The 16,154-nt window shown below is 44.4% G+C and overlaps 1 protein-coding gene across 2 annotated transcripts in view; it reads right to left on the minus strand.

The window, feature by feature from the left end:
- The window catches only part of LOC106610774 (cytospin-A), a 32,187-nt gene extending 18,097 nt beyond the window's left edge, over positions 1-14,090 (minus strand). Inside the window, exons 1-4 of one of the 2 annotated variants that reach the window (XM_014210334.2) lie at positions 13,807-14,090; positions 12,637-12,762; positions 11,079-11,636; positions 10,835-10,908 (exon numbers count right to left, since the gene is read on the minus strand). In XM_014210334.2, coding sequence (XP_014065809.1) covers positions 10,835-10,908; positions 11,079-11,636; positions 12,637-12,676 — 672 coding nt within the window. In that variant the 5' untranslated portion in view covers positions 12,677-12,762; positions 13,807-14,090. Of the gene's footprint in view, positions 1-10,834; positions 10,909-11,078; positions 11,637-12,636; positions 12,763-13,802 lie in introns of both variants that reach the window. The other variant, XM_014210335.2, reaches the window with a different exon arrangement.
- Between the last annotated feature and the right edge of the window lie 2,064 nt (positions 14,091-16,154).

Below are 16,154 nucleotides of genomic sequence, written 5' to 3' on the forward strand. Positions count from 1 at the left end.
ACAGGAAACAGGAGGGTGCACTCCTCCTCACACAGAGAGAGATAACACTGTTGATTCTCCCTTAGACACACACACACACATACTCCCTCTCGGTATCCCTAGTGATCCCCCACAGGCACAGACTCATGCCGCATAGTCTCTCCAGGAGTGTTGTGGTTATTCCAGTTGTGTGTATATCTCAGCTGGTGTGTGTGTGAGAGAGAGACAGAGAGAACCATCCATCTGTCCCCAAGCCTCCATTCACTTCCCCACCCAGACTCCCTAATGCATACTTGGGGAAACAGACTCACTCGCCGTGGGTTTTCTGCAGCTTTCCACACTCACTTGGGTGTATTGAACAACTAGTTCCCATACTCATTAAGAGACCAGCTCAGTTCTTCAACAGCAGTCCCTACAAAGCCTGTGGATACACTCACGCTCACTAGACACATCGAGATCAAAGACCGTGCTTCTACCCCCCACACACAGGATATCTAACTTCTCCCCAGCCGCAACCATTTATTCTGCATTGCAAATTTGACAAAACCTTCATTTGGCATGTAAACATATTCAACCTCAGTTTTCAGAGCCAAAACCAGCTCAATGCTGGAAATCTGCAGCACTGTCCAACTGGAACTGATCCCAGAGCAGATCTGAGAGCCATTTAATCCACGGGGAAAGATCAGCCAACCTACCCAACCACACGGACAGGCGCAATAGACAGGGAAAGAGACCGGGTGGATGGATGGGAGATTGGTTTGGTGAGAAGGATGAGTGGAAGGAAAGGACAGGAAGGAGGGGCTAGACAGGGAAGACGAAGGGCAGAGGTGGGATCAGGAGAGAGCAACAGTTGTGAGGTCGTTTGAGTTTCTGTGCTGAGGGAGGGAGGGGTGGTTAGAGGTGACCCCTCAGATGTCCAGAAAGAGAGAGGAGCACAGGGAGAGAGAAAGCGTGGCACAAAAGTGCGGCATGGGAGCGAGAGAGAAAGCGTGGCACAAGAGAGAGCGGCAAGGAGTGAGAGAGCGCGAGAGAGCGCGCGAGACAGCGGCACATGAGCGAGAGAGCTGCACGTGAGCGAGAGAGCGAGAGAGAGCGGCACGGGAGCGAGAGAGAGCGGCACGGGAGCGAGAGAGAGCGGCACGGGAGCGAGAGCGAGCGGCATGGGAGCGAGAGCGAGCGGCACGGGAGCGAGAGAAAGGCGATGGAGTGAGAGAACGGCACGGGAGCGAGAGTTTCTATGCTGACAGAGAGGTGGTGACCCCTCAGATGTCCAGAGAGAGAGAGAAAGCGTGGCACAACAGAGCGGCACGGGAGCGAGAGAGAGAGAGCGGCACGGGAGCGAGAGAGAGAGAGCGGCACGGGAGCGAGAGCGGCACGGGAGCGAGAGCGGCACGGGAGCGAGAGCGGCACGGGAGCTAGAGCGGCACGGGAGCTAGAGCGGCACGGGAGCGAGAGCTAGAGCGGCACGGGAGCGAGAGCACCACTGGGGGGAGAGAGAGAGAGAGAGAGCGAGCGGCACGGGAGCGAGCTGCACGGGAAAGCGAGAGAGCGGCACAGGAAAGCGAGAGAGCGTGCTGCACGGGGGAGAGCGAGCTACACGGGAGAGAGAGCGGGAAAGGTACTGACCTGTTGCACCCAATACAACCACTGTGATTGACCTTTCTGGTCATCTATGAACCTTTGTTCTTCAAAATGTTCAATCTGGCCTTAATGGCCATGTACTCTTATAATCTCCACCCGACACAGCCAGAAGAGGAGTTTTTCCTAGCCACCATGCATCTACGTCTGCATTGCTTGCTGGCTTCTGTATAACACTTTGTGACATCTGCTGATGGAAAAATGGCTTTATAAATATACTGCTCAAAAAAATAAAAGGGAACACTAAAATAACACATCCTAGATCTGAATGAATGAAATAATCTTATTAAATACTTTTTTCTTTACATAGTTGAATGTGCTGAAAACAAAATCACACAAAAATCTATGGAAATCCATGGAGGTCTGGATTTGGAGTCACACTCAAAATTAAAGTGGAAAACCACACTACAGGCTGATCCAACTTTGATGTAATGTCCTTAAAACCTCTATGGGCTATGTGGGACGCAAGCGTCCCACCCCTGGTACACCCTATCAACAACAGGTGAAATATCAAGAGCGCCAAATTTGAAAACAATTAAATGTCATAATTCAAATTTCTCAAACATACAACTATCTTACACCCTTTGAAAGATAAACATCTCCTTAATCTAACCACGTTGTCCGATTTCAAAAAAGCTTTACGGCGAAAGCATAAAGTTAGATTATGTTAGGAGAATACATTGACAATTGCTGTGTGTAATGTTTTGTCAATTCAAAGACAGGCGTCACCAAAAGCAGAAAACCAGCTAAAATTATGCACTAACCTTTGACAATCTCCATCAGATGACACTCCTAGGACATTATGTTAGACAATACATGCATTTTTTGTTCTATCAAGTTCATATTTATATCCAAAAACAGCGTTTTACTATGGCGTTGATGTTGAGGAAATCGTTTCCCTCCAATAACCGCCAGTCAATCAGCACAACAAATTAAATAATTACTATTCGAAAACATTGGTAAAATATTATATTGTCATTCAAAGAATTATAGATTTACATCTCTTGAACGCAACCGGATTGCCAGATTTAAAAATTACCTTACTGGGAAATCACACTTTGCAATAATCTGAGCACTGCGCCCAGAAAAATACGCTTTGCGATACAGACTAACCGCCATGTTGGAGAGATCTAAAATCGAAAATACTATGTAAATAATCCATTACCTTTGATTATCTTCATCAGATGTCACTTCCAGGAATCCCAGGTCCATAACAAATGTAGTTTTGTTCGAAAAAGCTCAGAATTTATGTCCAAAAAGCTCTGTGTTGTTAGCACATGATCTATGCCCGCCGGACTTCTCTTCATGAACGAGGGGGAAAAAAATATTTACGTTCGTTCAAACATGTCAAACGTTGTATAGCATAAATCATTAGTGCCTTTTTTAACCAGAACATGAATAATATTCAAGGCGGACGATTGCATTCTCTTTTAAAACGTATTGGAACGAGAGTACCCAACATGAACTCGCGCGCCAGAGTCTAATCGGCCACCACCGTTCCAAGGCTCTTGTTCGTTCAGTTCTCACAGTAGAAGACTCAAACCACTTTCTAAAGACTGGTGACATCTAGTGGAAGCCATAGGAAGTGCTCAAAGATTAATAAGCCCCTGTGTGTTTCAATGGCATAGGCTTAAAGGTGTTTCAACACATCAGGTATCCACTTCCTGTCAGAATTTGTCTCAGGGTTTTGACTGCCATATGAGTTCTGTTATACTTAGACACCATTCAAACAGTTTTAGAAAATTCAGAGTGTTTTCTATCCAAACCTGAACAATAATATGCATATTCTAGCTTCTGAGTTGGTGTAGGAGGCAGTTAAAAATGGGCACATATTTTTTTCAAAATTCTCAATACTGCCCCCTAGCCCCAACAGGTTAAAACAAGTCAAAATGAGGCTCAGTAGTGTGTGTGTGTGTGTGGCCTCCACGTGCCTGTATGACCTCCCTACAACGTCTGGGCATGCTCCTAATGAGGTGGCGGATGGTCTCCTGAGGGATCTCCTCCCAGACCTGGACTAAAGCATCCGCCAACTCCTGGACAGTCTGTGGTGCAATGTGGCGTTGGTGGATGGAGCGAGACATGATGTCCCAGATGTGCTCAATTGGATTCAGGTCTGGGGAACGGGCGTGCCAGTCCATAGCATCAATGCCTTCCTCTTGCAGGAACTGCTGACACACTCCAGCCACATGAGGTCTAGCATTGTCTTGCATTAGTCTCCAGACTGTCACGTCTGTCACGTGCTCAGTGTGAACCTGCTTTCATCTGTGAAGAGCACAGGGCGCCAGTGGCGAATTTGCCAATCTTGGTGTTCTCTGGCAAATGCCAAACGTCCTGCACGGTGTTGGGTTGTAAGCACAACCCCCACCTGTGGACATCGGGCCCTCATAGAGTCTGTTTCCGACTGTTTGAGCAGACACGCACATTTGTGGCCTGCTGGAGGTCATTTTGCAGGGCTCTGGCATTGCTCCTCCTGCTCCTCCTTGCACAAAGGCGGAGGTAGCGGTCCTGCTGCTGGGTTGTTGCCCTCCTACGGCCTCCTCCACGTCTCCTGATGTACTGGCCTGTCTCCTGGTAGCGCCTCTATGCTCTGGACACTACGCTGACAGACACAGCAAACCTTCTTGCCACAGCTCGCATTCATGTGCCATCCTGGATGAGCTGCACTACCTGAGCCACTTGTGTGGGTCGTAGACTCCGTCTCATGCTACCACTAGAGTGAAAGCACCGCCAGCATTCAAAAGTGACCAAAACATCAGCCAGGAAGCATAGGAACTGAGAAGTGGTCTGTGGTCCCCACCTGCAGAACCACTCCTTTATTGGGGGTGTCTTGCTAATTGCCTAGAATTTCCACCTGTTGTCTATTCCATTTGCACAACAGCATGTGAAATGTATTGTCAATCAGTGTTGCTTCCTAAGTGGACAGTTTGATTTCACAGAAGTGTGATTGACTTGGAGTTATATTGTGTTGTTTAAGTGTTCCCTTTATTTTTTTGAGCAGTGTACATTTGATTTGATTCAATAGTGTTTACCATTATTTTTTATGACTACCTCATCGCTGTACCTCACACATTCACTGCTCAGCTGATAATTGTATTTCAAACAGATTCAACCACAATGACCAGGGAGGTTTTCCAATGCCTCGCAACAAATAGCACACATTGGTAGATGGGGTAAAAAAAACAGACATTGAATATCCCTTTGAGCACAGGGAAGTTATTAATTGCACTGTGGATGGTGTATCAATACACCCAGTCACTACAAAGATACAGGCGTCCTTCCTAACTCAGTTGTCGGAAAGGAAGGAAACCACTTAGGGATTTTACCATGAGGCCAATGGTGACTTTAAAACAGTTACAGAGTTTAATGGCTGTGATAGTAGAAAACTGAGGATGGATAAACAACATTGTAGTAACTCAACAATACTAACCTAATTGACAGAGTAAAATTAAGGAAGCCTGTATAGAAAAATATTCCCAAACATGCATCCTGTTTGAATTAAGCACTAAAGTAAAACTGCAAAAAATATGGCAAAGAATACAAAGCGTTATCGTCGGGGAAAATCCAACAGCACTGAGTACCACTAAATATTTACTAATATGCTTGTCATCGGGAAGGGAGTTTTTTTAGGGTAAAAACAAACGGAGCTAAGAGCTAAGCATAGAAACATTTCTAGAGGAGTGTGCTTTTCAACAGACACTGGGAGACAAATTCAACTTTCAGCATGACAATAACCTAAAACAGTGTTTCCCAAGTACTAGGGGGTACTTCAAGATTCATGAGACCATAGGCTTACTGGTAAAATGCACAAGGGGGTACTTCAGGGGTACTCCAGGCATAGCAAAAAAGTACTTGGTTGTACATTAACCAAGAGCGCTTAGGAACCACTGACCATAAACAAGGCCAAATATACACTGGAGTTGCTTACCAAGACGACATTGAATGTTCCTGAGTGGCCTAGTTAGTTTTGACTCGAATAGGCTTGGAAATCTATGGCAAGACTTTAAAATGGATGTCTAGCAATGATCAACAACCGACTTGACAGAGCTTGAAAATCGTTTTTTTTTGTATAATTTTTTTTATGTGAAAATATTGTACAATCCAGGTGTGCAAAGCACTTACCCTGAAAGACTCACAGCTGGAATCGCTGCCAAAGGTGAGCCTAACATGTATTGACTCAGGGGTGTGAATACTTATGTATATTAGATATTTCTACATTTCATAAAATTTGCTAAAATGTCTAAAAACATGTTGTCACTTTGTCCTTATCGGGTATTGTGAGTAGATGAGCAAGAAAATCAATTAAATCAATTTTGAATTCAGGCTGTAACACTACTAAATGTGGACTAAGCCAAGGGGTATGAATACTTTCTGAAGGCACTGTATGTATATATTGTATGTACAGTTTGTGTGTGTGCATAAAAGGGGAGATCAAGATTATCTCAGAGCGTTTCCTCCTTGACCTCTCAGGATCTCAGGAGGGGTCTAGGACAGGAAGAGGCCATTTAGCAGGACCGCGTCTCCCAGAGGCCCTTGCTCTGTTCCATTTCTGGGTTCTGGGTGGAGATGACAGGATGTCTTTTGTTGTTATCTCCTGAGCTAAGAGGTTACATGCGGTGAACCCCAGCCCCGACCTCTGCCTCTGGGATTGTGTAATTTCCTGTTTATGTTTCTAAACTTATTCACCAAAAACTCTCCAATACACCTCTCCAAGTACAATGAACAAAAATACAGTTGAAGTCGGAAGTTTACGAGTCATTAAATCTCGTTTTTCAACCACTCCACAAATTTCTTGTTAACAAACTATAGTTTTGGCAAGTCGGTTAGGACATCTACTTTGTCATTTTTCCAACAATTGTTTACAGACAGATTATTTCACTGTATCACAATTCCAGTGGGTCAGAAGTTTACATACACTAAGTTGACTGTGCCTTTAAACAGCTTGGAAAATTCCAGAAAATGATGTCATGGCTTTAGAAGCTTCTGATAGGCTAATTGACATCATTTGAGTCAATTGGAGGTGTACCCGTGGATGTATTTCAAGGCCTACCTTCAAACACACTGCCTCTTTTCTTGACATCATGGGAAAATCAAAAGAAATCAACACTTCAGAAAAAAAAATTGTAGATCTCCACAAGTCTGGTTCATCCTTGGGAGCAATTTCTAAATGCCTGAAGGTACCACATTCATCTGTACAAACAATAGTACGCAAGTATAAACACCATGGGACCACAATGTCAATATGCCTTGTATACTGTTGCTTAGGTTAGTTATTGTTTTAGTTTACAATGGAGCCCCTAGTTCCACTCATCATACCTCTGTTACCTCCTTTGTCCCACCTCCCACACATGCGGTGACCTCACCCATTATAACCAGCATGTCCAGAGATACAACCTCTCTTATCATCACTCAGTGCCTGGGCTTACCTCCGCTGTACCCGCACCCCACCATACCCCTGTCTGCACATTACGCCCTGAATCTATTCTATCACGCCCAGAAATCCGCTCCTCTTATTCTCTGTCCCCAACGCTCTAGGCGACAAGTTTTGATAGCCTTTAGCCGTACCCTCATCCTACTCCTCCTCTGTTCCTCGGGTGATGTGGAGGTAAACCCAGGCCCTGCATGTCACCAGGCACCCTCATTTGACCAGCACAAAAACATCCTGTGGCGGACTGCAATAGCATCGAATAGTCCCCGTGATACGCAACTGTTCAGGGAAGTCAGGAACCAATACACGCAGTCAGTCAGGAAAGCAAAGGCTCGCTTTTTCAAGCAGAAATTTGCATCCTGTAGCTCTAACTCCAAAAAGTTTTGGGACACTAAAATCCATGCCTGGCCACTGGCCATGCCTTCCTCCTGGCTACTCCAACCCCGGCCCCCCCGCCCGCAGCTACTCGCCCAAGCCAAGATAGCAGATGTTCTGAAAGAGCTGCAAAACCTGGACCCGTACAAATCAGCTGGGTTAGACAATCTGGACCCTCTCTTTCTAAAACTATCCGCTGCCATTGTTGCAACCCCTATTACCAGTCTGTTCAACCTCTTTTTCGTATCGTCCGAGATCCCTAAAGATTGGAAAGCTGCTACGGTCATCCCCCTCTTCAAAGGGGGTGACACCCCAGACCCAAACTGTTACAGACCTATTTCCATCCTGCCCTGCCTATCTAAAGTCTTCGAAAGCCAAGTTAATAAACAGATTACCGACCATTTTGAATCCCACCGTACCTTCTCCGCTGTGCAATCCGGTTTCCGAGCCGGTCACGGGTGCACCTCAGCCACGCTCAAGGTACTAAATGATATCATAACCGCCATCAATAAAAGACAGTACTGTGCAGCCGTCTTCATCGACCTGGCCAAGGCTTTTGACTCTGTCAATCACCGTATTCTTATCGGTAGACTCAATAGCCTTGGTTTTTCTAACGACTGCCTCGCCTGGTTCACCAACTACTTTGCAGACAGAGTTCAGTGTGTCAAATCGGAGGGCATGTTTTCCGGACCTCTGGCAGTCTATGGGGGTAGCACAGAGTTCAATTCTCAATTCAATGCCATACAACACCCCTTCCATGGCCTCCAACTGCTCTTAAACACTAGTAAAACCAAATGCATGCTTTTCAACCGTTCGCTGCCTGCACCCGCCCGCCCGACTAGCATCACCACCCTGGACGGTTCCGACCTAGAATATGTGGACCACTACAAATACCTAAGTGTCTGGCTAGACTGTAAACTCTCCTTCCAGACTCATATTAAACATCTCCAATCCAAAAATCGGCTTTCTATTTTGCAACAAAGCCTCCTTCACTCACGCCGCCAAACATACCCTCGTAAAACTGACTATCATACCGATCCTCGACTTTGGCGATGTCATCTACAAAATAGCCTCCAATACTCTACTCAGCAAACTGGATGCAGTCTATGACAGTGCCATCCGTTTTGTTACCAAATCACCTTATACCACCCACCACTGCGACCTGTATGCTCTAGTCGGCTGGCCCTCGCTACATATTCGTCGCCAGACCCACTGGCTCCAGGTCATCCAGAAGTCTACGCTAGGTAAAGCTCCACCTGATCTCAGTTCACTGGTCACGATAACAACACTCACCCGTAGCACACGTTCCAGCAGGTATATCTCACTGATCATCCCCAAAGTCAACACCTCATTTGGCCGCCTTTCATTCCAGTTCTCTGCTGCCAGTGACTGGAACGAATTGCAAAAATCGCTGAAGTTGGAGGATTTTATTTCCCTCACCAACTTTAAACATCAGCTATCTGAGCAGCTAACCGATCGCTGCAGCTGTACATAGTCCATCTGTACATTGCCCACCCTATCTACCTACCTCATCCCCTTACTGTTTTTATTTTATTTACTTTTCTGCTCTTTTGCACACCTGTATCTCTACATGCACATCATCATATGCTCATTTATCACTCCAGTGTTAATCTGCTAAATTGTAATTATTTGCTACTATGTCCTATTTATTGCCTACCTCATGCCTTTTGCACACACTGTATATAGACTCTTTTTTTCTACTGTATCATTGACTTGTTGTGTTATTGGCTTGTTTGTTTACTCCATGTGTAACTCTGTGTTACACTGCTTTGCTTTATCTTGGCCAGGTCGCAGTTGTAAATGAGAACTTGTTCTCAACTTGCCTACCTGGTTAAATAAAGGTGAAATATATATTTTTTTAAACACAGCCGTCATACTCCTCAGGAAGGAGACGTGTTCTGTCTCCTAGAGATGAACGTACTTTGGTGCAAAAAGTGCAAATCAAGCCCGGAACAACAGCAAAGGACCTTGTGAAGATGCTGGATGAAACGGGTACTAATGTATCTATATCCACAGTAAAACGTATCCTATATCGACATAACCTGAAAGGCCGCTCAGCAAGGAAGAAGCCACTGCTCCAAAACCGCCATAAAAAAGCCAGACTACAGTTCGCAACTGCACATGGGGACAAAGATTGTACTTTTTGGAGAAATGTCCTCTGGTCTGAAATAGAACTGTTTGGCCATAATGACCAGGAAAAAGGGGGACTGACCTAAGACAGGACATTTTTACTAGGATTAAATGTCAGGAATTGTGAAAAACTGAGTTTAAATGTATTTGGCTGAGGTGTATGTAAACTTCTGACTTCAACTGTAAATGTAATGTGTTGGTCTCATGTTTCCTGAGCTGAAATAAAAGATCCCAGAAATGTTCAATACACAGAAAAAGCTTATTTCTCAAAAATGTTGTGCACACATTTTTTTACATCCCTGTAAGTAAGCATTTCTCCTTTGCAAAGATAATCCATTCACCTTACAGGTGTGGCATATGAAGAAGCTGATTAAACAGCATGAGCATTACACAGGTGCACCTTGTGCTAGGGACAATGAAAGACCACGCTAAAATGTGCAGTTTTGTCAAACACCACAATGCCACAGATGTCTCAAGTTGAGGGAGTGTGCAATTGGCATGCTGACTGCAGGAATGTCCACCAGAGTCGGTGCCAGAGAATTGAATGTTAATTTCTCTACCAATGTCGTTTCAGAGAATTTGGCAGTACGTCCAACCAGCCACACAACCGCAGACCACGTGTATGGCGTCGTGTGGGCAAGCAGTTCGCTGATGTCAACATTGTGAACAGAGTGCCCCATGGTGGCAGTGGGGTTACAGCATGGGCAGGCATAAGCTACAGACAACCAACACAATTGCATTATATCGATTGCAATTTAAATGGCCAAAAATACAGTGACAATATCCATTGAGAGGACAATTGTGCATATCTATACGCCCAGTCATGTGAAATCCATAGATTAGGGCCTAAATAACAAATTTATTTCAATTGACTGATTTCCTCAAATGAACTGTAAAATCAATGAAATTGTTGCATTTATATTTTTATTCAGTATACTTCGACAAATGCTAAATAAAGTATAGTAGCAACACTGTCCAACCTAAAAACACACCTGGGAATCTGTCATGTTCTATTGTCTGAGTTTGTAGCAATGATGACCCTCGTTCCACATCTGTTGTGCTTTAGCCAACTTCTCTGCAGTGTTCCTTTGTTGTCATGCCAAAGGTAGTCCATGGCATGACAACAATAGTTAGAAGAGTTGGCTAAAGCACAAGTCGATCTGGGACTAGGCTAAAGCTGAAGGGTTACAGTATGTAGAATCTGTTTCCTGATTTGGAAACAGGTCAGTTCATTGTTTACTGGAATGTCTTGTTAATCTTTCTCACCTGCATGGTCTCCCTCAGACTCTGGACCTCTACGGTCAACTTCTGACGTTCCACCAGCAGATGCTTCAATACATCTAATAGATGGGGAGAGAGAAAAGGAAAGTGAGAGAGGAGAAGAGAAAAATATGTGTTTGTTCAGAGGTATGAGATCATGCATTTCAGAAATATGGCATTGTGGGATTATTTTAGGCATTGCTAGAAAGAGGGTCTGTTAATGTCTACATACAGTATGTGCTGCTCTTACCCGCGCTTCTCAGTGCAGCATACTGACTGGGGCTGAGACCCAGTGCTGTCCTACACTCCTCCACCAGTCTCTCCAGCTCTCCCTGGTTGTCTGCAGTCCTATGGACCTCCAGCATGGATGTGCTCAGCCCACTGTCCTTTTCCTTCCCGCTATGCTCAGAAGGGCTGACCGGGCCGGGTGAAAACAAGGGGCTATCCAGAGATGGAGGACTCTTGGTGGGGCTAATCGTTGAGCTATTCCCCTGGGATACAGGACTCCTGGGAGTAGAGCAGGTGGGGCCTCCATTACACCCCATCACAACCCGCCTTTCAGGCGCTGCTGCATCACTTCCTGTCTTGCCCTGCAGGGAGATAAACCCAGGACCAATCACAGAATAGCCTGGGCTGACAGGCAGGGAGGGTAGTAGTCTCTTCCCACTTAGGGCTGGAGCTGAGGCTGGGGCCGGAGCTGTGGCTGGGACCGGCTGGCCTGGTGTAGAGGGTGTGATCTGAGTGAGAGCAGGAAGGGTGGAGGTCACTGGAGAAGTAGGGGGGGTGTGGAACACATCCAAGTTGGGCCCTGGAGAGAATAAGAGCAACAATGCAAAAGTGTGAGTAAGAGACACAGCCAGAGAGACACAGCCAGAGAGACACCCAGAGAGACACCCAGAGAGACAGCCAACGAGAGTGTGAGAGATTGAGTGCAGTGGTCACTGGTTGGGCATGTACCGTGTGATGGCATGCAAAGCTGCCAGGATGACTAATCCAGACCATCGACCCCCCACAATACTCAGGCTGTCATTCTCAGTATGAATGGGCCATTGCTTGTCAGGAGACACACATTCCTCTGCTCTGTGCTGCTGATCTATACCACCACTGGTATACCAGTCCTCCTTTGTCCTTGGTTTAAACAGATATGCTCTAGGCTTAATGGATATCATTCCTGATAGAGTTCAACAATACAAGTTATGGAAAGTGATGCATCATAATCAGGTCACTCTAACCCACAGAAAACTCAGTGACTGGCCGTAACTTCCCACTTCCACCGCTGTCTTCTATTCACCCATTCCAAGCCATAATGTGTGTATGCGTCAGTCCGCCAGCATTAGGCTTGCCATGATTCATCCGTTGCCCTTGTGCTGAGCCGGGGAATTCTGCAGATTCATCACAGCTTGGGTAGCAAAGCCGGACAAATCGCAAGGGGACGCGAGGAGAATGACCACCGAGCAACACACACACAGGAACCAAGCCAAGATTCCTACCCCCTGACCCACACACACTCTGGAGATTGGGGAACACAAATGGAGAGATGGATCCAGTCTCTGCTCAATCCCTCTTGTCTCATTCCTTCTCTCCATTAATGCCTCCCTGTCTATCCCCATTCGGTCTTTTCACCATTTTTTAAAAGCTGAAATAGATATTTGAGCATCCCTCCGGGTCTTTGTTCTCTGAAGGAAAAGTCAAAAGACTTCAGAGACAGCTGTTCAGCACATCAGGAGGGTTGACAGGTTAAGTGAGGAGTGTGTGTGTGTGTGTGTGTGTGTGTGTGTGTGTGGTGGTGGGGGTGGGGCAGAGGGTACCTGTGGGTCCATGGTTGTCCTTGGTGGAGAAGTTACCCATGATGTAGTGGGAAAGTAGACAACACACCAGTGGCCCTGGCCTTTATTGGCTATCTGTCAGGACAGAGCTGAGGCTGCAGAGGAGACCTGCACAACAAATCAGTACGATTAATCATCTCTAATATGGCACTGCACAATTAATTATGTAATGTTCCATAAGGGAAATTATGCACCAATGAATAACACATCCCGCACACAGCAATTCTCAAAACCCCCTCGGCGAGACACCAATCTATATTAAAAGGGATTAGAGAAGTGCTAAGGGGAAAATACTACTTGTTTCACATGGAAAGCAATCACTTGAATCTGACCCTCCTGCATATGTCCAGTAAGAGAGAGGACATGAGTGTTACACCCAGACTAAACATTAGATAGACATCTTGGTTCTGCACCATGTTCATTTGAATGTTGATTTGAATTGTGCACCATCTTTGGAGAAAAACAAAAAGTCTGCAACAAACCAAAACACATTTTAGTGAGGGATAGAACAGATGACAATAGAATCCCACAACTCAATTTTAGTAGCTTTAATAAAACAGTGCCTGTATCATAAATCTGGTCGTCTAATCTGTCAGTGAGATCTGTCCAACGCGTGCCAATATGTGACTAAGGAGCTGGCGGTACTCATCTTTAATTATCCACATTTGTGGCTGACTAATGACGAGGATCATTCAAACCTCAGTGGCTTTGGGCGTTTGCATTGATCTCCCATGTTAAATATACACGAAGGCCCTATTCAATATCTAAATTGGATGATTGATAGCCAAACGAAGTTGAATGCATGTAGCGCTAGTTACAGAACCGCACCTTCCCCTAAAATGAATTTATAGGCGCAACTCAGTCGTCCCATCAGAAATACTAAAACTCAACGTATATATTCATACAAGGAAGGAGAAGAGAAAACATTTCGTTTTTCTACCAACACGAAACCCGTCACAGAGACATTTGAAAGTTGTCTGAGACACATGTCTTTCTATCCAAACAGTGACGCATTTATCAAGCTTTTTAATCAGTGAACAAATAAACTGTAGGCCTGCACACCCTTTAAACTTGAAAGTATAATTATTTATTTGTATCCCTTTCTTTTCCTCCTCGTACAAATATAATCAATCGTATCTCCTCCTCACCTACCTTCCCGCTGTAGCCTACCGCGCACTGGATCTGTCCTCTTTGTTAATGCGGGGAGTGCGTACAACGAAAGAGGATGAAGTAGCCAAACGCACCAACTCCGCTCGTTCAAGGTGAAGTATGTTCTCATGTTTCTCTCATGAGAACCTTCAATATGTAATGTGACAAGTTTTTTATAACAGAACTTAATGCATCTTCATCGTTATCAACTTTATCTAACTTTCATCCATTCTGCTCTCAGTTCTGGCCATGGCCACTAGGAGCATAAGTGCGCTCTTCTATGGCATGCAATAGTGATTGGTCGTTCGCGAACGGATCTTTTTGGTGAACGCAGGGAAAAGAATAGCATCGGTGAAAGAGCCGTTAATTTCGCTCCCTGATTTGCATACTGCTACTACTGCTTTTTTTCTGCAGATAAATGACAAAATAATTATCGAAAGAAAGTGAATTCTCACTGCAGACAATTAATAGTGGGGATGGAGAGCAGTCAATCTGGTCCACGTTGATGTTTTGTGCATAAAAAATGTAGTTCCTATTTTTTGCAGGCCATCTAATAATTTGGCCAGGTAAAATCGTATTTGAACAACCGTTTCACGATCTGACATAATGGTAGCCTACCTTTTGGGCTTTACATTAAAGATGGGTTTTTTTAATCATGGTTCTAGGTAGATTTTTAAAGGGGAACTTCACTGCTAGTGTGGGGTGTTTTTCCAGTTTCTCTGCATAATTCTGATTGATGAGAGGGTGTTTCAGACATAATTATGCACTATAGCTGTGTTTTAGAATTTTCGAGCCGGTTGAGTTCAATCAATGACGTAATTTGTTGATTGAGCCTGCTATCAGATCTAAAACTGAATGGTCATGTTGTGTAGCAATTATTGTGCCTTTGTGTTTCCCAGATTGCACGATCACGCTAGCAGAGAGTAGATATGGTTGTCCTTGTTCAATAGAGCCATAGAGTACCACGGCATGAGTCATAATACCCATAAAACCTAGCAGTCAAACAGGGAAATGGTTCCAATCGTTTTTACACCATTCATTTTTCCCATAGGGGATTTTAGAAACATAAAAAATAAGGGCTGTGTTTCATGTAAACTTACCATGGTGTGACGTTTTGCTAACCATATAAATCTCTCTCGGACAAAGTGACTTATCAATATATATCGGCTCTATTTGCTCTCATATTCAAAAATGCTAATTAACATCACAGTAGACATGCAAAACTACAAATCCCTGCAAGCTCCTGCACGTCATCTCTAGCTGAAACCTTTGCTAAACAGGTATTGTCAATTTAAAGACAGTTCACAGAATTGTCAATTAAAAGAAATGTAGCCAATTTATTAATTACTACATTTAGCTAACGTTAGATAGTTAATCCAGAGATTCTTACCTTTGCCTTGATTCGGCAGTCTCATCCAGATCACCACATTAATTAGCATTTAATTTTTTGCAGGTAAATTCAAGCGGAAATACGGGGGTGGTACTAGTTACTGGAGCTATGTTACCGTGCACTGTCTAGCCGAGATTGCTAAATAATTAGCTACAATGGCTGCTTCTGATGATTCCTCTTTCCAAGATGAGCTGGACTACAATTATTATGTTTTTAATGTTCTTTTACATGGAAACATACAGCCCTATTTATTTGAGCCGGAATACACGGAAGAGGAGTAGAGACAGTGAGAGAGAAAAATTGCGAGACCAGCAAGCAGCAGGGGCAGCTTAGACAAGTTAGTCCAGGACTCAGGTGGGCAAATGACAAACTACTAAGTTGTTTTGCTGTCGGTAGCTAGCTAGAAATATGACCTCTCTTTTTACAGGAGGCAGAGTTGTTCAATACAGTACAATTTGGTGATAAATTTGGCCATAACGGTGCTTGCTAATACCACTACAAGCCAAGCTAGCCAAGTTTAGCTAGTTTGCCATACCTAAAATGTACTGCAATGTAATGTTATAGCTAGTTTGCTAAACTGGAGAATTGTTTTGATGATGATGGTAGAGAGTAATGGAATGACTTTGGCTTTATATACTCCTATTAGTCTTCAGAAAGTTTTCACCCCCCTTGACTTTTTCCACATTTTGTTGTGTTACAGTCTGAATTTTAAATTGAGATTTTTTTGTCACTGGCCTACTGCATACACAATACCCCATCACGTCAGTGTATTTTTCCCCCACTAAGTTTTTTTTAATTAATAAAAAATGAACCCCTTTCCTGTTGGGGCTAGGGGGCAGTATTTGCACGGCCGATAATATGCATATAATTAGTGGATTTGGATAGAAAACACTCTAAAGTTTCTAAAACTGTTTGAATGGTGTCTGTGAGTATAACAGAACTCATATGGCAGGCCAAAACC

This window comes from Salmo salar, chromosome ssa09 (assembly GCF_905237065.1).
Source record: "Salmo salar chromosome ssa09, Ssal_v3.1, whole genome shotgun sequence".
Lineage (NCBI taxonomy): Eukaryota > Metazoa > Chordata > Actinopteri > Salmoniformes > Salmonidae > Salmo > Salmo salar.